Source organism: Polistes dominula, unplaced genomic scaffold (assembly GCF_049000335.1).
Source record: "Polistes dominula isolate Pdom_NZ unplaced genomic scaffold, Pdom_raw_medaka contig_31, whole genome shotgun sequence".
Classification (NCBI taxonomy): Eukaryota; Metazoa; Arthropoda; class Insecta; order Hymenoptera; family Vespidae; genus Polistes; species Polistes dominula.
Window position 1 is genome coordinate 8,241,697 of NW_028300925.1, and position 22,087 is coordinate 8,263,783.

The 22,087-nt window shown below is 31.9% G+C and overlaps 1 protein-coding gene and 1 long non-coding RNA gene across 3 annotated transcripts in view; one reads left to right on the plus strand and one right to left on the minus strand.

The window, feature by feature from the left end:
* The window catches only part of LOC107073313 (uncharacterized), a 31,405-nt gene extending 9,677 nt beyond the window's left edge, over positions 1-21,728 (minus strand). The window contains exons 1-4 of one of the 2 annotated variants that reach the window (XM_089171156.1): positions 21,398-21,728; positions 14,774-15,050; positions 7,846-8,354; positions 5,533-5,696 (exon numbers count right to left, since the gene is read on the minus strand). In XM_089171156.1, the coding sequence (XP_089027282.1) occupies positions 5,533-5,696; positions 7,846-8,354; positions 14,774-14,872 (772 nt within the window). In that variant the 5' untranslated portion in view covers positions 14,873-15,050; positions 21,398-21,728. Of the gene's footprint in view, positions 1-5,532; positions 5,697-7,845; positions 8,355-14,773; positions 15,262-21,397 lie in introns of both variants that reach the window. The other variant, XM_089171155.1, reaches the window with a different exon arrangement.
* On the plus strand, positions 9,402-12,219 carry LOC149033022 (uncharacterized). Its single transcript, XR_016176116.1, has 2 exons — positions 9,402-11,016; positions 11,547-12,219. It is a non-coding gene; the product is annotated as an uncharacterized LOC149033022 (long non-coding RNA).
* Positions 21,729-22,087: the final 359 nt, after the last annotated feature.

Below are 22,087 nucleotides of genomic sequence, written 5' to 3' on the forward strand. Positions count from 1 at the left end.
TTTATATATGTACAAACGACCAAGAAGAAAAATAATACAAGAAAAATAGATAAGTTCTTTTTTTCACACGGTATTTCTATTCCCCTTCTCCTCCCTTCCCCTACCACCCAATTACAAAATGTCACACGGTGTTTGTTTTCTTTTTTTTTTGTTTAGATTACGAATTAATTTCATCATTTAATTACGCAAGAAAAATAAATTGTGTCGTAGATTGGAGGCCAGTAATAAAAGAAAAAAAGAAAGAAAGGACAAAGATAGGATTCGATGAAACGAAACTTGTTCGGAATGTTAAATAATGGCTGCCGAAGTGACTACGTAAGTTCTTTGTAAAACCATCGGTGCATTTACGCGATGTGTTGTGTTGTTATCCGGTAACATTCGTATTACATTTATCGAATTCTAAAAGCGTACGAGAAGTTCCGTTATATTTGGTAACGTCTAGGGGCCTTACAATCGTCCTTGCGAATTAATACATCTCCTAATGTTTCGTTTTATCGTTCGATATAAACTATAGGGAAAGTTTGAATTTAACAATAAAAGAATTGAGATAAGTAAAAGAAAGATAAAAAGAAAAGAAAAGTAAAAAAGGGATAATATTGAAATGATTAGTAAATAAAATAATTAATATTTTCTATTACGTATATATAAATGGGGCATTCCACGACAAATCGGACGGTTTTAAAAATTTTTATTTTTTTAATTTCCGCCATTTTTTGATATCTTTTAGTACCCATCGAAAAACCCTTCCTCCTAAATTTTGGCATTTTTCTGATCATCCGTTCCAAAGTATCGAATTTTCAAAAAATAACAGCTCTTTCAGTGGTTTTTAGCCCATAACTTTTTTAAAACTCATCCAAATGAAAATTACCATTCTACATAAAAGTTTTGTTTTTCAATGTACTTTTCGAAAAAAAAATTCAAAAAAATTAAAAATAAGAAAAGTCTTGATTTATTTTCGTGATTTTTGTTAATTATTAATCTAAGTCAGTAATTAAGACCTTCCTACGCTTGTTATAATAAAAAAAATATATAAAGTGATTCAAAATACATTAAAAGAGAGAAGTAAATGACAAAATTAAAAAAAAAAAAAATTTTTTTTTAATTTTCAAAAATCGGAAAAAAATAGTAGTTATCGAAGGCCCACGACCAGACCGGCCCAAAAAGTTGTGGAATTAGTAGTAGGTTGCTGTAAAAAATTTTGAAGAAAATCAAAATATGCACTCACTTTAAGAAATACAATTTAAAGTTTAAAAATCGGAAATTACGTATTAGGACACTTTAAATAATTTTTTTGAATTTTTTTCGAAAAGTAAATTGAAAAACAAAACTCTTATGTAGAATGGTAATTTTCATTTGGATGAGTTTTAAAAAAGTTACGGACTAAAAACCACTGAAAGAGCTGTTTTTTTTTTTTTTGAAAATTCGATACTTCAGAACGGATGATCAAAAAAATGCCAAAATTTAGGAGGAAGGGTTTTTCGATGGGTACTAAAAGATATCAAAAAATGGCGGAAATCAAAAATAAAAATGTTTAAAACCGTCCGATTTGGCGTGGAATGCCCCAAATATAATAAATTCCATTACGTATATATTTTATATATTATATATAATTATACATTATATAAAATATATTATAATTTATTAAATTATAGTATATTTATTACTTATTATTTTATTTTATATATATATATTTATTTATTTATTAAATTTATTAATTTATTAAAAAATATATTATATTTTATATATTATGTATAAAATTATGTAATATTGTAATTAAATAATAAATATATATAAAATTATTACATAAATATTATATATAAATATAATTATATATAATATTACATATAGTAATAATATATAATATTGTAATTAATTAAAAAAGGGATAAATAAAATTACCCCGTACATAAAATCATTAATATTTTCCATTACGTATATATATAATATAATATATAATTATTACAATATATATATATAATATTGTAATTAAATAAAAATAGTATAATATCGAAATTAATTATTATATAAAAAGAATATCACATATCGTCGATTAAAAAGGAATAAATAATAATAAATTAATCGTTAGTAAATTTTTCTTACAATGAATTTTTTCTTTATTTTATTTTTTTTTTTTTTCTACAAATATTATATGATGAAATGCCAAGCGAGCGTGGGAGCAGCAAGGAACGATTTAAATTTCAAGAGGAATGGCATCCTGCATATTTCATGATCTTACGTCTCTTACGAGATTCTACTTTTTGCCATAGTTCCAAGAGAGACAAGGACGAAGGACATTTTTGCATTTGCATAAATCGAATTTGCAGTAAGCGAAAAGAAAAAGAGAGAGAGAGAAATAAAAATGAAATGGTTTTTCCCTAGTAGAATAATTCTTGAGTATCTTCAATTTCTTTCGGCCTCGACATAATTTCTCAACTATTATCTCTCATCAATGCATATATGAACCATCCTAAATTGTCAAATTGATAAACTCTTTTAAGGGCGTATATACATTTTGAAAAAAAAAAATCGAATTATTTTTTATTGCATTTTCTAAAAGTATATCATTTCGAAAGTATTCTGTTAAAATTTCATAAAGATGTGACCTTTATTTATGGAGATATTGTAGACGAAAGAAATAATATGTAGTCCTTTCTTTATTTTATCTCCTATTTAAACTCGTTTTTCTCGAAACTACGTTTTCAAAGTCGGTGAGTAAGAAATCTCACGAACGGATTAACCGATTGCTTTCAAATTTTAATCAGTTATTAAAAGTATAATAGAGAACAGATTGAACGATCGGTTTAGTATTTTTAATTAATATATGTTTTTTTTTAAGCCGATAAATAGACTTTTTTTGTGAAAAATAGGAACTTTATGTTCAAAAGTGCGCCATTTTGTAAAAAATGAATATTTTAGAAAAGTCGATCGTTCAATCTGTTAAGACACATCTATATTAATTAATTGCATTGATTTTGTTTATTTCAAATGATCCAGTAATGAGATTCTTTACTCACCGCAAACCACCTTTTTTTTTTTGGACATCACGCAGATTGGTTATAACTCGCTTGTGTCTCAATATTTTTACATAAAAAAATTACTGTATTATCTTCAAACATGTATATTTTGAACTCAAGATTATTCGACAAGAAATATATAGCCAGTTTTCCAAAAAAATATCGTTAAAAAAGCGTTTTTTCGAGCCTCTAAAGGTATATACCACCTTAAACAAACGTTTAGAAAAAATTATTCAAATAATATTATACATTATTATTATTATTATTATTATTATTATTATTATATATAATAAAATTGTTCTTATATAGTGATATAATAAAAAAAACATCACCGCGTTTCATTTTTTTTAAATCACACCCATTCTAAAGAATTTTCACTTTAATATAAAAAATTAAATCATATCGATCAAATCCTATACCGTGATATTTAAACTAGTAAAATATTTGACAAGTTAATCGTTTTAAAATATAAGTATTGAATATATAATTTAATTAGATTTATTTTCTTTCGGTTCCTTTTCTGACAAAAGAACCAAACGAAACAAATTAACGAATGAAACGTTTCTAACCAGTATTCTACGATGCCATATTTGGAGACGTGGCAAAGCGTTGCAAGAAGAGCATGATGTAATTAAATGAATAACTATTATACGTAGAAAGAGAAAGAGAGAGAGATACGATCGTCCCTAACGATTACGATTTGCTCAATCGATCTATCGTTATGATTATTTCGAGCGCATAGGCGTCTTCTCTCTTTCATTTGCATCCGCATCCTATAATTCGCTCTCTTGCCAAGGTTATCTTTTTGTTAAACTCAACTACGCAACATCCTAACCGCCGAAGGCTGTTACGCATTCTAAGTAATAAAAGATTGATTCTTAACAACTAATCTTTATCGCTATGATTCATCGATACAGTAATTTAGTATTAGCTAATTTTCTTTTTTTCCTTGTTTTCTTATTTTTTTCAACGTTGAGAGACCTACGACAACGAAGACCGGTCGGGCCAAGTGAAATTGAAATCCACTCAAGAGTTCTTTCCTTTTAAGATATATTTTAAATATTCAATTATCGCAAGGCTAGACACGGGAATGACAGGAACGGGAGAAGGAGGAGCGTAAAAACGTTGCATAAGTTCGTACAAGTTTCTCCATTTGAAGCAAATACACTCAACAATCAACATACACCAACAGAAATCCCGAGAATAAAAGTGCAATTATATGGATTGTCATGATTTTCTATGGGACAAACCACACGTTTTTCTACAAATCTCAACACCAACTGTGATACTAAATAAGGTATAACCGTTCGTTTTTATTTTAAATCCTAGACGTTTTATTAATCCCTTTTTTTCTTTATCTATGAAAAATCTTTCTTGATGAACATTTTAGAAATAAGAAATGTTATATTATATAAATTATATGAAAATTTATTTTTAATTATAACGTGAACATTCGAATTTTTTTATTTAAATAACTTTCACGAAAGATTATTTATTCATTACGTAAATCGATCCATTTTCATATAATTATACAAATATTTATATAATATGAGAAGAATGTTCGAGAGTTTAAACTGGATTTACTACAAAACGTATCTTCTTGCCAGTTCGTGTGAAATGCATTCGAGCGTGCAACTTAAAGGTGTTAAACATAAACACTGATAACTCAATCGTCGTAATAAAATCGATTGAGTATACTCGTATAAAATAAGATTGTCGAAGGAAAGATCATACTTATTCGCTTAAATTGGTAAGATTGTTGGACGGGCGGGCAAATTTCCCCCAAAGGCAAACCTAACATCTTAGTCAGAGATTACGACCTGGAAATGGTCGAACGAAGCTCGAAGGTATCCCTGGTTTAACTGTTAACTGTTAACAGTATAATCCGATCGTTTCGTTCAACTTCGAACGATACCTTTTTACCTGTATTTTTATATATTTTTCTATTTTCTTTTACTTCCTCCTCCTCCCTCTACTTCTCTTTCTTTTTCACCACGAAAACGTAACTCTTTGAAATAAGCTTTCATCAAAATGACCTCGTAATTAGCAATAATAGTCAACGGTTCTTTTGTTCTTTTCAAGAAGAGGAAAGAAAGAGAAAAAAAAACTATTGTCGGATAATACCGTGCGACGTTTTCTACGAACTATAAATAATAACCCCAGTGTCCATTGTTATTCCAACGAAACGGTTCTTCGAACAGTATTACTAACATTTTCTAATCTCGAACGATTCTTGGTATTATTAGATTGTCTGAAAAAAAATGTATATCGATTTATAAATCTAAACAATCCAGATCTTCATTTTAATTTTATTCATTCGAGTCAAATATACCTAATTAAAATTAAAATAAACATTTCATTAAAATATTTCGAAATTAAAAAATATGACACGAAAACATACCGAACAACCTAATATTATTTTTTTCATTACATGTTATTGTAGTTAAAAATTTGTTATAAAACGCAATATCGAAATTAGAATTCGTCTTAAAAAATAAAAGAGTCATGAACTAACTTACCGATCATGAGAAGGGCCACAGCAATATGATCTCGTCCCGAAGCTCTGAGTGCACCCAAAAGTGCACCAGCACCGGCACAAACAAGGCCCACCACTCCCACACCGAGTATGGACCAACGTACAGGCGGGGAACCTAAGCCGCAACATTGCTTCGGTACTGCGTCCCTGAAAGACAAGAAGCGATCGTCAGAGAACTGACCCACTGACACACACTCCTTTTCCTCTTCTTTCAACTACTCGTGCACTGGATGTTGCTGCTAAAACGACGACAACGGACAACGACTAAGGAAGAATCAAGAGGCCAGCCGTTATTACACTATATACACACACACACACATACACACAATATAGTATCAACTTTGAACATAGAAATACTTCAAAAGGATAACACAGAACAGCATCAGCACGCATATTCATCTTCCTTCCTTCCTTCCTTATTTCACTTTTCATTCATTTTGTTATTGTTGCAAGTACATCCTATCAATCTTCTCTTCAAATTGGATTTAATCGTTTAGTAAAAAAAAGCTACCTATATATACACCATGTCTTAATTTTTTGCATCCAGTGAATTATCTGAGTCTGGACATGCTGATCCTTGCTACTGATAAATCTATAAAACGAACTTACGACTCTTCAAAACGATCCAAGAAGCAGTTTACTAAGGATGAGATAAAGCATCGTTTTTCTTCGAGATCGGCAGTAATACGGTCTTAATGGTCTTCCTCTCTCTTTCTTTCTTTCTTTCTTTCTTACTTACTTACTTTAATAGGCTGGTCCTATATATATATAATGAATCATGCAACTCGATATAATACATATACCCTTCACATATTTTTAATAGTCAATTATATCCAACAAAATGTTGCATCTCTTACATATAATCTGTTTTGAAAGAACCATTAAACGATTCATCTCGAAAAAAAGAAACTAACAATAAACAATGAGAGACATACTATTAAATGGTTGAAATATTTGTCCAAAAAAATGTAATATATAATACATTTCGTATGAAGATGATGAGAACGATTCAAAGAGACGACTTGTGGGGTAGAAAATCGGAGGAAGGTTGTAATAGGATGGGAAGAGAATGGGTTAACTTTGAAAGATCACACAAAGCTCGAATGGACTTATTGCGAAACAGGATAGTAGGATTTACGTGAGAGAGACAGAGACTCCTTGTACCGTATCCGTACCCGTAGCCCCAGAGTAGTTGGTTGCTCGGCCCTACTTCGCCTGGCTCACTCAGAGAACGAACGAACGAACGAACGGTTCTCGATCTCTCGGCATGCGTTGAACTTTACTCGGCCGGATAATTGACGCCATTCGCCGGTGCATGGTCCGTTGCACGGATTACACGCACACGAACGCGCGTTACACGCTACCTTCCTCTACCTCCACCCCTTTAAACATCGCTACCATATTTCTCTCTCTCTCTCTCTCTCTCTCTCTCTCTCTCTCTCTATCTTTCCTTCTTGCGGCTGAAACTTCACGGGACCACTGTGGTATTCCACGTTAAAACTCGACCCCCAACGGGCATTTGCCCGTCTATAATCCAATTATCTCTCATGCGTTTCCGCTCTCTTGTCCGTCCGAAGATAATCGTCATTAGGTTCGCTTCGACGCCGTGGTCGCGAAATTAACTCTAACTCTACCGTTGGTTGAATAAATTTGAAAAAAAAAGATAAAAGAAATAAATAAATGAGACAAAAGTAACCTAATAACTCATTTATTATGTCTCATCATTTTCTTTTTGCATTAGGTAAATCATTATACCCTCGGTTTCAGTAACATGGCCTAAATATGAAAATCAACGTTAAGAGATACGAACAAAATACAGGAACAGAAAATAGGATTGAAAAATGTATGGAACGAAGACCAGGTTGCTCGTTTTCGAACCCCTCGAGTATGAACTTGACAATCTATTCCCAACTAGAGAAAGGCTACCGTTAATAGCCCAAATACGCGTAAAAAAGTCGTATTGTAAGGGACCACGAAAAAGGGGAAACATTTTACGATGAAACTCGCCAGTTATCGATCCTATCTCACTCGAACGACACGTGTAGTAGTAGGTTGGATACCATTGGTAGGAAATACGAGGGGACCCTTTTTGATCGCATTCCTTTACGGCTCGACGATTGGATAAGAAATCTCTTTTCGGAAATGGTCACGCGCACGAGTGCAGATCTTTAATGAGAGGAACCAAATCTTTGCTCTTTATTCTATATTCTATCTTGTTACAATCTTTCACTTGATATATAAATCAACAATTGATCAATTTGACAAAAATTGAAATAATAAAAATATGAAAACTAACCTGCCAAATGCCGAGACGCTGGTAGGTACAGGAAAGGGTAAACCCAAACTGAGTCCCCTGAGTCCGAGATGAGGTGGCGGAGGGTGAAGGAAACCCCTAGTAGGTGGCACCAAAGGCACTCCGGGTGCGGTCGCGGACGCTGGGCATGCACCGACCGCTACGGCCGCATTTGCGGCTCCAGGATAAGTCGGTGGGAGAGAACAACTCCTCAGGGCCCTACGATGCTGTCTCCGCATTCGCCTCTCCCGGCGACGGGCGCCACGTGACTCGCTTGCGAGCTCCTCGAGGACCTCGGGCCCATTCTGAAGCGCCACCTCCGTTTGTGCCTCCGTCGAGGTGAACGACCTAACGTTGTTGCTGTTATTACTGTTGCCGTTGCCGTTGATAAAATTGCTGCTGCTGCTGTTGTTCCCGTTGTTGTTACTCGTATTGTTGGGATTATTACTTGGATTATTGTTGTTGTTGTTATTACTTTGCCGATTGTTGTTGTTGTTATCCCCACGCGTTTCCTAAAGAAAATCCATAAGATTTATATGGGGGAGGATCAACGATCGAGGCACGTTATTCTTGTGAAATACCACGGATTCTCGATTACTGACCCGACCATTGCCGTCACCATCAACCAACCAGACCCTCCCTTCCTCCCTTCTTCCCACCCGTGTACTACTACCTTTCTCCGTACCATGTGCTTCCCACACGGAACGTCAGCCACCGACCGACAGTGGTTCCCAAACATTTTACACCTGTTTCTATGATAAGCTTATTATATTTACATATATCTTATGTTATTTCGTTATTTTTATTTTTATTCGAAGACCTACATATTTGACTATCTATAATTAAGTTACATTTATCTTATTTCTAGATTATTTACATACAATAACAGTTATTTTAATTTTAGTAGACAAATTTTGATGAAGTCAATTAAATATTTGAAATATCGCCTTGAGGTATAAAAAACGATTCATGAAACAACTCATCGCGTGTATTCTTTATTCTATAGAAAAAGGAAAGTATGTTTAACATTCAAAACTCTTAAGAGAACCGTTGTAATTAATCATGAGAAGAGATAAGAGACTGAGTATTAGTGCTATGCGATCTCGCATTAACGAGAAACTCGATTCTACCTGCTTTCTTAATTATGCGAAAAAAAAATTAAGTTAGGAACGAGAAATTCTCTCTCTCTCTCTCTCTCTCTCTCTCTCTTTTTACACATATACACCTATTCATCTATTTTTTTATTATCTTAGCGGGCCTTGGTGAAACGAGCATTGTACTCTTTCTCTCTTTTTCTCATTTACTTTATTTTTCATTTTCTCTTCATGACTTTTCCATTTTTTTCTCTTTCTTCCCTTTTCGATGTGTTAGATAGACCGAACCCTGGCTATTGTTATGGATGCAATTACGTTATTTACGACGCAACCGCGAAGATCATTCCTTGATAAAGAGTTTAAAGACCCGAAGCGTTATACGAGTCCCGTATTTCAACAAGCCTACACACACACACACACACACACACACACACACACACACACAATATATATATATATATATATATATATATATATATATATATATATATGAAGGTATTGATATACACACTATATAAAGGAAATGTAGGCAGCGATACTTGGTTCAAAAAAAATAGAAAAAAATAAACAAAAAAAATGAAATCTCCCGTAACATCGCTTTATATTGTAACTACTGCACGCATACTGATCAATGATACGTTATCGTTCCTCCTGCGCAGCGTTATCAAAACCCATTGCATCAAACTAACACACACGCCACCAGGTTTCTATTACATTGAGATTACTATGTTTGATATCAAAACGCATCATCGATTAGTATTAGTAAATTAGGTTCGATATTATTTCAACCTTTTTAACACATTCCGTGGCAAGCCCTTTTTACCTGACTTGTAATTCAGGTCCTTTAATTTTGCTTTAACAAAATCAACCCATTACATGTAATTATAAATTATTGTAAATATAACAATTAAACAAACTTATGTGCTTTATTCTATACTGCATTTTGTACAATGCATCAATATTTTAATAGGGATACTTTTTTACAGAATTAAATTTTTTATAAACATATATTTTCAGCGCATTAAATAAATATGTGTAATAGTAAATGTACCACCGATGGTACACGTGGCTTGAAGAACAAGTTTAACGTGTACCACCGATGGTACACGTGGCACGGAACGTGTTAATTCTTCAATTTATAAAAAATATCTAAATGAAAGTATTAAAAAAAAATTGTTTATATTATTATATATTTTCATTATAGATTTTTTACTTTGAACATTTTTCTCGTAACACTTACTTAAATGAAATAAAAATCCAATTTTCGCGTAACACACTTTTCCTTATCTACACAATGACGACGGACTCTCATACACACATACATACATACTCGCTATGTTTACTCGAAAAGAAAGCTTATATACAAACTGCATATTCAAACACACACATTTATATATATCTATATATATATAAAAATCTCGTGTCACAGTTTTCGTTCCCATACTCCTCCGAAACGGCTTAACCGATTTTGATGAAATTTTTTGTGCTTATCCGGTATCTATGAGAATCGGCCAACATCTATTTTTCATCCCCCTAAATGTTAGGGGTAGTCCACCCCTAAACTTTTTTTTTCATTTTTTAGACAAAATTTTTAATTTCTATTTTTTTATGATACAACATACAAAAATACATACAATCCTTAATTTTCACCCTTCTACGATCAACCCTTATTTTTTAATAGCCATTTTAGTAATTTAATCATTTTTCCTCTCCGGTCGATAACTGATCAATCGTCATTTATTTAGTTATTATTATCCCCGCCAGATGTTTATAGGTGTCACTTCTGACCCAGTAAACAGCACGGAGTAGAACGAAGCCGGTTTCCTTTTTTTTTTACTCCCTACACAGTTGTCGGCCATCATTATTGTTTATGCATCAAGTGTAGTAGTAACGTTGACAATTATTATTTTGCTATCTCAGTGTAACTCTTATATTAACTTTTAATCATTCCTATTTTATCAATAATAATTAAATTATCAATTTTGAGTGTATTTTGCACGATTAGTTAATCAAGTGATTTTATAACCTCAAAAGTACTCAACACGTGACACGAGCTTCCAATAACAACGGATTTTGTGTTGTAAGTATACTTTTTTTTATTTATGTTGTTGATCTTATAAAAATGTAATTTTAATTTAATTTTATTAAATTATCAATTTTGAGTGTATTTTGCACGATTAGTTAATCAAGTGATTACGTGACACGAGCTTCCAATAACAACGGATTTTGTGTTGTAAGTATACTTTTTTTTATTTATGTTGTTGATCTTATAAAAATGTAATTTTAATTTAATTTTATTAAAAAAATGTAATTGAACAATTAAGATTTTCATAGTTTCCAAAAAATCAATCATTATGAATCTTTATTTTGAAATGTCAATGGAAATATTGGTTGTATGAAAAAATTATAAGAGACAATGTTTTCATAAAATTTAATTTTTTACTTTTGTTTGAAAAATTTTTCCATAAAACTTATATTTTTGTTATAATTTCATAAATTAAAACTAATCATTTCAAAACTGCGGCAAAAATCCTGGCCCTAATTATACTTTTAACATTTTTCATCATTAAATAATTTCATTAATTCTATTTATGTATGTTTTGCTCGAAGGATTACTATGCGTATCGGTTGATGATTAGACGCGGTCAGGACAAAATCATTCTACGATTTCGTGAACTTTGCCAACAATTCATAGTAGACATGTACGTGAAGATAGGGAGCGAATGACTATGATACTTACGATTTAATCAACAGAAACTGCGTGCGGAAGAATACAATCACTTGCGTGGGACTATTGTAAACAACGCCGAAACCGCAGAAATTGGTAATTCAGTCATTCTACCATAATCGTACATAGGCAGTCCACGTTACATGCAAGAATATAAAAAGGAAGCTATGACTTTCGTGCTAAAATACGAACGGAAAAACATCGTACAATCCATAAAACTTACAGATTTATAATGTTTCTTTTAGTGTTATTATGATTAGTGATTATCATATTATTGCGATATGTAAATATATAATAGATTAATTGATGTTATTAAATACAATGAATTAAAGAAATGGATGTTTGGTGTTTTGAAATTATGCTAGGTGCTAAGTTGGAAAAAAACGAATGTAATAAAACAAATTTCAATAAGATAAGATAAGCAGTTTCAGAATTATTAATAGACAAATAAATTGTGACACTGATTTTTATATATAGACTTTTATTTAGTAATTAATATATAGAATAAAAAATTATATAATGAATTTTATTAATTAATAAATTATCTTTTTTTTATCAGTTTTACGTTCTTTCATTTAACGATTTTTAAATCGATCTGATTTTGAAAAAGTTTTCACCTCAAAAAAAGCCACAGCAACGCGTGGCCGGGGCACCCTAGTATATATATATATATATATATATATATATATATATATATATATATTTATATATATATATTTATATATATACATACATTTATATATACATATATATTTATATATATACATACATTTATATATACATATATATTTATATATACATATTTATATATATATATATATATATATATAGTTATAAAACTCCCTTTGGAATCTGGAACGAACGAAATAGCAAAAAAAAGAAAAAAATAAGTCGTAATCATTTTCACGCTGGAAAACCGTTCCCGGTTTATCTCTTTACGAGGGATTCTGATGAAAAAGAAAAAGAAACTAAAGGAAAAGACGAAGAAGAAGAAGAAAAAGATGAAGGGAAACGAGAGGAGGAGGGAGAAAAGAAAATAAAAAAAAAGGAAAAATGTTTGCGTAAAAAGGGGAAAAACTAGGTCGCGGCCCGTAGTAGGTAAAAAAAGCCAGTAGTATTATAAAAATATATCTACGTCGTCCTTAAAGCGAAAGGGTTTAGTTAAGAAAGAGAGAGAGAGAGAGAGAGAGAGAGAGCTGATGCTGGGTATCTTTCGTTCGAAGGAAGAACCAAGTGGATGAAGAAAGTCAGCGTGAAATCGGGACGACTCTTCTCTTATAAACCCTCTCATACCTCATATTCATATCCCCCCTCCTTCTCCTACTCCTCCTTCACCTCCTTGCCCTACTCCTCCTCTTTCTCCTTTTAAAAGGGGTGGCGGAAAATTTAATAGCGAGTCATCCGAGCACGATCGCAATTCCTCCCGCACGATATATATATGTATGTGTATATATATATATATATATATATGTACATGTGATGTACACTTCATTCCATTCTGTGCGTGCAGCTATTAGGGTTGCGACGATTTAAAGGGGGAGCAGCTTTGATCAAGGAAATAAATTACGTTCGTGTCGGCGCATATAACCGTGAACGCGTGTACGCCTCTGCATTCAGGAATATATGTATATATGTGTGTACATGAGTATATAGGTATAGATGTACGTACGCTAGCGAGGTTAATTAAGGTACAACTGAAAGAAAAAGAACAAGAAGAATGAGAAAAAAAAGGGTCCCGTCGTTAAACTTACAACCGATTATACAAAAATGCATCCGTGATGTTACTTTTCTATGTACTTATACATACGTACATTATATAAATTAAGGAGTTAAAAAAAATTGGAAAATAGTTATGCCAATTTTCGTTACGAAATTTTAATATATCGATAAATTTATTTCAAATGATAAATCGTTATTTTATATAATTCTGGATGTGCTATTCAATATAAAATGTAAACCAAAATTATTGCTGATAAATTTTTCTCGAAAAAAAAATTAAAAATCTAAAATAAAATTTATTATTAATTAATATATAATAATATTTATAATATTTTATAATAATAAATATAATATTTATTATTTATAAATATCCTATTTCTCGTAAATTTACGTAATAATTCTGAACTGTAAATAGTGTACATATAACAGAGGAGAGCTTGATTTAACCAGCGTGATTGTAGGAAAAAAAACGAGGCAAATAAATCGTGCACCCTAGTGTGAATCTCGAGTAAATTAGAACGGTTATTTACAAACGGATGACAAAAATTGATCGATTCGAAAAAAACAAATAATCCAAATATCTGATAATCAAGACCTGACTGAATTCAAGATTTATCTTTTACAAAATTGTTTATTAATCGTAAAATTTCTGAGATAAAATAAATAAATTTATTACAACCAATCATTTTAAAGTTCTTTTTGTGTCGCATTATATCAAAGAAAAAAGAGAAGAAAATTTCAATCGGACCACCGGCATCAAACAATTCAAATTGATTGCATTTCGTTGACCACACATTGTAATTGTATATATATATATAATAATCTTTCGTAGTATATCCCGCAGAGATAATATTTCTTCTCCATTATTATTCATTTCATTAAATAATGAATTACGACTAACGACTCGAATATAATATAATACAATATGGCCAATGAACAGAAGAATGACCTCCCAAGTTAGCGAGAAACGCGAGATGAGTTGAGCCTTGCTAAAGTACATTAGTTAGCTCGTCATCGGAGACGACAAAGACAACGACGACGACGACGATGACGACGACGAGAGAATAAAAAGAAAGAAGAGAAAGAAAGAAGAAGGATAAGAAGGAAAGTAGCAAGAACGCTCGAACGAATCGAAATACTCTTTTATCTTTTCGTAAAACCAGAATTCATCGAGGACGTCGAATCTTTTCTCTCTCTCTCTGTCTCATCTTCTTCTTTCGCGTTCCCAAGGTAAAACGAGTTTTCAGTCGCGGAAAAACACCTTAATTGCGCTCGATCGTACCCATCCCTCCCTACCACCCCATCTTTTCATCGGAAGGCGTAGAAAGAACAACAACAAAAAATAATCATAATAATAATAAGAATAAAGAAGAAAAAAGATAAGACTTACCTGATCATCCGTGTTGCTCCTGACAATTACCACGGTACTACCGTCGACGCCAACGACGCTCACAGGCCTCGGGGCATTCTCAGACAGGGCCCCGGCCATCGTACGGTCCTGCACACATTGAAAATCTCCTCCTCTTCTTCTTCCACCTCCACTTCTTCTTCTTCTTCTTCTTCTTCTTCTTCTTCTTGTTCGTCGTCGTCGTCTTCTTCTTCAACTACTCCTTTTTATCCTTTATTCCTCGAGTTCACCACGTTTTCACCACCTTATATCCAAGCTCCTTTTCCAACAGACACGATCAACCACCTTCACTTTTATTTTCTTTCTTTTTCTTTTACATATATGTATATATATATATATTCTCTTCTTCCACACAAAACTACTCGAGATCACCCTGTCCCCCCCCCCCTCTTATCTCCTACTCTTTTCTGTCCCTTTCCTTCCCACTTATTCTTAAAGTCGTGGCCCTTACTCTGTTTTTCTCCCTTTTTCTGTATAAGTAAAATACGTGAAGATAAAGATATATATATATATACAGGGAGATTGAATAGACCGATGAATATATGTATATATATATACAGTACAGACCAAAAGTATCGAAACAGGGTATAGTTTTTTATATTAAATCTTGTGTAAACCTCGAAAATGTACGATTCTTCGCTTCTTATTTTATTTTTTTTATATGAAATATGTCTCTGGAGCTTGAATATATTATAAGTTATGGAGATTGAATAAATGGGCAATAAAACAGAGATTGTTTTTAATAGTTCCTGGTTTAAATTTTAGATTCGACATATATGCAGAATTCATCATAAATTAAATGGCTAAAATGTTATTTAATATACACTGATTTAACTTAAGAATTTTGATTTTATAAAAATATAAATTTTTATTTCCATTAATATAACTCCTAGTGTTACACAAATTATAAACCACACCCTATATTTTAAGAAAATTAACCCTTTGCGAACTAGATATTTTAAGCCTTGATAATTAGTCAGAACAAGAACACTTTTATAAATATATAAAAAAAAATCAACTTGATAATACTTAAAACTATATATAATATTAATAAATATTAAATATCACGGTTAGATGAAATCACTGATTCTATAGATATATAATTACATATTCCAACGAGGTTAAGGATGTCGAACAATATTCGAAATCCAAATATCGCAAAAGGGTTAAATAAAGAATCGTAATTTGAAGATTTAAACAAAGAGAAGAAGGTTATAGGAAAAAAATAATAGTCTGTATTAATACTTTTGTTCAACACTGTATGAAATCTACCCTCCCATCCTTCCTACCACCCTCTTTCTATTCTATTCCGTTTTCATTTCTCCGACTAAACTCGCATCGTTCCCCCTACGACTCTCTCTCTCTCTCTTTCTTTCTCATTTTTTTTTATTTTCTTTCTTTCTTTCGATTCTATCTCTTTCTCTTTTTAGTTCGTAGCACTCGACCTCTTTCACTCTTCCTTGACGCGGTCGCGTTTCTCTTTCACTCGCACGAAGTGCAACCTCGCGAAGCGGACTCCTTTGTTACGGACGAATCGTTGAAGAGTAGGACGGCCATAGTCGTGGCTTCGAGACTCAAGCATATCCCTTTAACGAGCAGCCATCTAATCGAGCATGGAATTACCACCATACCATCATACCACCACCACTACCACTATCAGAAGTAGAAGCAGCAGCACCAGCAACCAGAAGTGGAAGCCGAACCCTCCTTCTTGTTTTCCTCATCTTCCCTACTACTACTACTACTAGTATTCTTCCTTCTCCACTTACTACTAATACTACTATATAGTACTACTCTCCTAATGACCAAAGAGAATTGTTCACAGCGATAAGACCTTGTCCGTACCTTCCTTTAGAACACTACTGTCGTACTAGTATCTGAATACATGCCACCAAATTTAGTTTAACAATGTCAGCTATTATATATTACTCTTTTTTCTTTAGATAAAAATAAACTGAATAGTAGTCTACTTATTTAAACTTTTATTTTTTTATGTTTGATTTAATTGGTTTAAATAAAAAAATAAAAAGAAACAACATCCTTATATAATACCCAAAGTTGCCTGTAAATCATCCGTATAATGCTATTCAGATGTTCTAAGAAAATAATCTTTCATATTCTATCGACTCTTCCAGTTTTTTGGTCACGTGTTAGACATAACTGGTAAAAAAAGAAACCTGACACCCTTATCCTATTTCCAAAGCAACTCATTTACTAGTCCAGTTTTGGACCACATGTTAGATGAATGATTTAATGATTAGGCACCCTCGTACAAATTCCAACGCTAACTTTAAATCAATCTACATACTACTATTTTTTTAAATAAAAAAGAAACAAAGAAAAGAAGAATGATCTTTTATGATTCATCGAATCTCCCAGTTTTAGGAGCCAAATGTTAGACAGCTACTGTTTAAGAGAAAATCGAACACCCCCATCCAATTTCCAAAGGTACCTTTTAATCGTCTACATAGTACCATTCACACATATTCTATGTACCATCTGTTTCTCTTCCATCTTTTCAATTGGAACAAAACTCTGTACTGAGGGATCGGTTTATTAAGCACTCGGCTATGTTCGGGCGCCATCGGCAATGCTGAAAATCAATCGGTGCTACTACACAGCAGCTTTGCTACTAGTCCCTGAACGATTTCGAATAAAAGTCAGTGTATTGATATTTAATCCGTTGCTCAATTTGTTTTTTAATCTTTATATTGATATTTTAGATATTGAAATAGAAGAGTAATGTTTAAATAAAAAAAAGAAACGCAAATATATGATCCCGTACGTTTAAATAAATCCATAAAACGAAAAACACGCGCTTCGATTATTCTCAATAAAAATCATCCCTCTCTTCTACGAATATTCCGAGTATTTTATCGAACATTTAACGCACTAATTTAACATACCAAAAATAAACCAAAAATAATAAACGTAAAAGAAAGAATCGAGTTGTGTATTTCTGTCTCTTCTTTTTATTTATTTTTTTTAATCTAATGATTTTACCGTAACAATAAAATACGCGACCGGTTATTAAGATAATAACGATGATAATGAATTATCAAAATAAAGGAAATTATTTTTTAAAAATCCTACATCTTCCACTAGAGTTTAGAAATCTCATTATTACGGGCACGACAACTACGGTGGTAACTGTTTTGTGTCTTTCTTTTTGTAAGAAAAAGGTAAAAAGAAAGAAAAAAGAAAAAGAAAAGAAAAATATCAAGTGAGTACGATCATAATGATGCGGGATACCGCTAAGAAAATTAATTAACAAATACATAAGGGAATTACGTCAAATATAATATATCGACCACAAAGACGTAATAACACATGAGGTTTTTTTATTTTTTTATTTTTTATGTTATACGTTTTATTTAGAAAGTAGTAAACTAAACCACGAGAAGGTGTCCACTGTAGATCCCGATGTACTTGTCTGTCAAGTATATGTCCCATAAAAATGACCTCTCCCTACTTTTGCTATTTCTATCTTTTTTTTTTCTTTTTGATTCCTGTCTTTCTCTTTCTCTTCCTGTCGTTCTGGGGTGGTGACAACGATACGATTTGGTATTTTCTCATGTGACCTATGGCGTCCGGCAAAGTAAAGCAAAGCAAAGCAAAGCAACGCTTGGTTGGCACAAGTGTATACGTATACGCCTGTTACGAGACTAACTGTATGTATGACTGTTGTACGTTTACGTTGCAAATTACAGTCGCGCTCGTTCACAACCGTTTTGAGAAACGGTACTTCTCGCGCTTGCCACTCTACGTCTCGTCTACAACACAACTAACAACCAACTATGACACGCGATTGTTCCTTTCCTAACCAAATTTTGGCTACCACAAATTTAAACAGTTGTTCGTAAAATGTTGTAAATGCAAAAGAAAGAAATAAAACCGTATAAAAGTCTAATATGTAAATCAATTCAATTTTATCGTATGAATCTATAATGCATTTAAAACATCATTCAAAAACATATATTAATATGCTCATTAATTAATATGCTTAATAATTTGTCAAACATTATTACTCAATATTAAATCAATTTTATAAATTAGTCAATATTTTAATTAAGAAACGACACGATCGTGTATATAACAAAACGTATTTATTACAAATTACGTATCGTAATTTGTAAATTATATAAATAAAAAATTATATAATTGTAATTATAAGTAAAACAATATATAAATATATAAATAAAAATAATAATAATAATAATAATTAAAAATAATAAATAAATATATAAATAAAAATATATAATTGTAAATTATATAATAAAAATTACGTATCGTATTTATAACAAAAATCAAAGTTATTTACATTATGGTAATATATATTGGATAGAATATAATACGATGATATAATGTTGATATATACTGGATAAAAATAATGTTGAAAAATGATAAGTGAAAAATGAGATCAATATATAAATAGCATCTTTATTTAAATACCATTATCTCTCGATAATATAATCGATAAAAATGGTATGTTTGGATCGTTTTTGGAACGGTGAAAGACATTCCCGAGATTATTAGCAGCTCGTTTGAAAAATAACGACGATATAACAGTTTTCACAACAACATTCACTCGGCCCAGATTCGTAAGAGATCGCGTCCGCGCGACCATCGACGCGAACGATCGTTCGGCTTGAATAATCGCACCAACAATTTCTCGGCTAACGGTTCCTAGTAAATATAATTATTCCCATAGTAAAAATATAAATTTGACAATAAACAAATACATTTTCCAAATTTATCTACAAAACCCTTTTTTTGACACGACACTACGATTAAACATTAAACATTGTACTTACAGTATTATTATTGTTAAATTTGCTTTCTATGAACTTCATGTACTCTTTTAAAATTTAATATTACGTCGATGGTACTTGTACGATCGGCTTCAATGAATTTAAAAGTTGCGGAATGAAGGACATTATTTTCTTTTATTTTTTGAATGAATATAAAAACGTATTATTATATATTTCCAGAGGTACCAATTAATCAGATATTATTTACGTCTGGAAATAATGTAATCTATTACATTTGGAATGATTATTCAACAAATAAATCATGATTAAATATTAAAAGTATCGAAAATTTTATATTTAAAAACGACAATATATATTTAATGCTAATTATAATAAATATTAATTAGTTTGATAGAATAAGAATCACACATTAATATTAACCAAAATAAATGATAAATGATAAATGCTAAATATATCTGTTAAATATTATAATTAAATTCATTTTTAGATAATGAATATTATAATACTGATATATAACGTTGAATAATTTTCCAAACACTTTGAATTGAACCGTTCGAATTTCACAGGAAGTCGCGCCTAAAGCATAAATGCCTGCTGCCGTACTACTTTTTCGGACGAGCCTATCCTCGAAAGATCGGAGTGCACTCGTAAAAAGAGATATATAGACGAGAACGAGAAAGAAAGAGAGAAAGAGAAATTGAAAAAAAAAATAAAAATAAAAGAGAAATGGAAAGAAAGAATAAAAAAGAGAGCGGCAGAGAATTTCGGAAGGGAAAACCACTACCACTGCTACTACTACTACTACTACTACACTATTATTTTCTTTTCACAGAGGAACGAGCATGAAACGTCTGAAAGCACAGAAATCCACGGCGCGCAACGTCCTCATCGTTTCGAGGGAAAGCGTGCGAGTTTCGAACCGAAAATCATCATCCTCAACCTCATCCTCCTACTCCTACTCCACCAACACTACCATTACCACCATCACCCCTGCCACCCCCGCCGCCAACATCATTTCTCTTTCTCTATTTATCTATTCGTCTATCTACTTTGCTCTTTTATTTCTTTCCAATTGAAAATCGAACAAATCTTCTTCATGTTAAAGATACGACGATTCATCGTCAATAACAAAAAGATACATCACGCGCTTTCGAATCATCAAAGTGTATACATTGCTATTACTATATTGGCACTTTCACATTGATGATAATATAAGTAAAAGAATTTCAAAAATAAAAAATGAACATGAAAGATTTATAAGGAAAAAGGGTAATATTAATAATAGAATATTATTCTTGAAAATGTTGTTCAAAAGTGTTAATAAAAAAGATCGAATGAATTGAACTTTTTCAATGACCAAGTCGCGCTACTGTATATAATCGATTGTTACTTTGGATTCGCCCGCGAATACGATGGCAGAAGAAAGAATAAATGAATTCGTTCCTGATAACCCTTTAAACTGCACTATACAACTGGATATTTAAATTTGTGTATATTAAAATTCCTAAATACGTCCGAAATTTACATTTACGTGAAATTGTAATTGTTAAAAGTAACTAAACGATTTTAGATATAACAAAAAAATAAATATATAAATAAAAAGTAAATGAGATAAAATATAAGAGATTGCTATAATTAAAAAATAAAAACCACCTGAAGTTTTATCGGCAATGGTTGTTAGGCTTCTATGAACACTAGAATAAGAACGAATACGAGTTCCGACATTCCGTGATATCAAGAAAATATGAAAGATGAGAAAGAAAGAGAGAAATACATTGAAAGTGAGAGAAATAAAGAGAACCGTAATAGTCGATGGTTGCAAATGTATTTGTACCTTAGCTTTCTCGCAGCATCAGCAGCAACACTCTCCTGTAGTAAAAATAACGTTCCAACACTTTTCCTTAAGTTTCTTTTTCTTCTTCTTCTTCTTCCTTAAAACACACTCGCGAGATATTATTGTTAAAGCACCACACGAAGTTGAGACGAAGATAAACAAAAGAAAAGAAAAATATATAAAAGAAAGAAGGAAATAATAAAAAAGAACGTAATGGGACAGGCGAGTGGCATGCGCGCGCGCGAGCCATACGCGCGACGCGAGCCGTTTAAAAAAAAAATAACACAGAAAGTTAGATACGACACAAACCGTACCAGGGTTATAAGTCGACTAATTCGTAGCGACATAGCGCGCCGTGCAAACACTCAACGACGTCATCTTGCGACCGACCGCGGAACCAAGTGACGCGCGAGAACCAATAGCAGCGCGCTTCGAAAGACATCACGTTCTTCGAGTGAGTGAAAGAGAGAAATAATGAAAGAGGGAGGGAGAGAGAGAGAGAGAGAGAGAGAAAGACCCTAAGGAAAGATGACGTACGTAGATTAGAACGAAAAGAAAAATACTTTTGCTTTTTTTTCTTTACATCTTTCTATTTGAGATTAAAACCCGTATTTTAATTTCATCGATATGTTAATAAAGAATTATAAAATGTTTTTCGTTAAATTGCTATTATTAAAAGTCTTTTAAAAA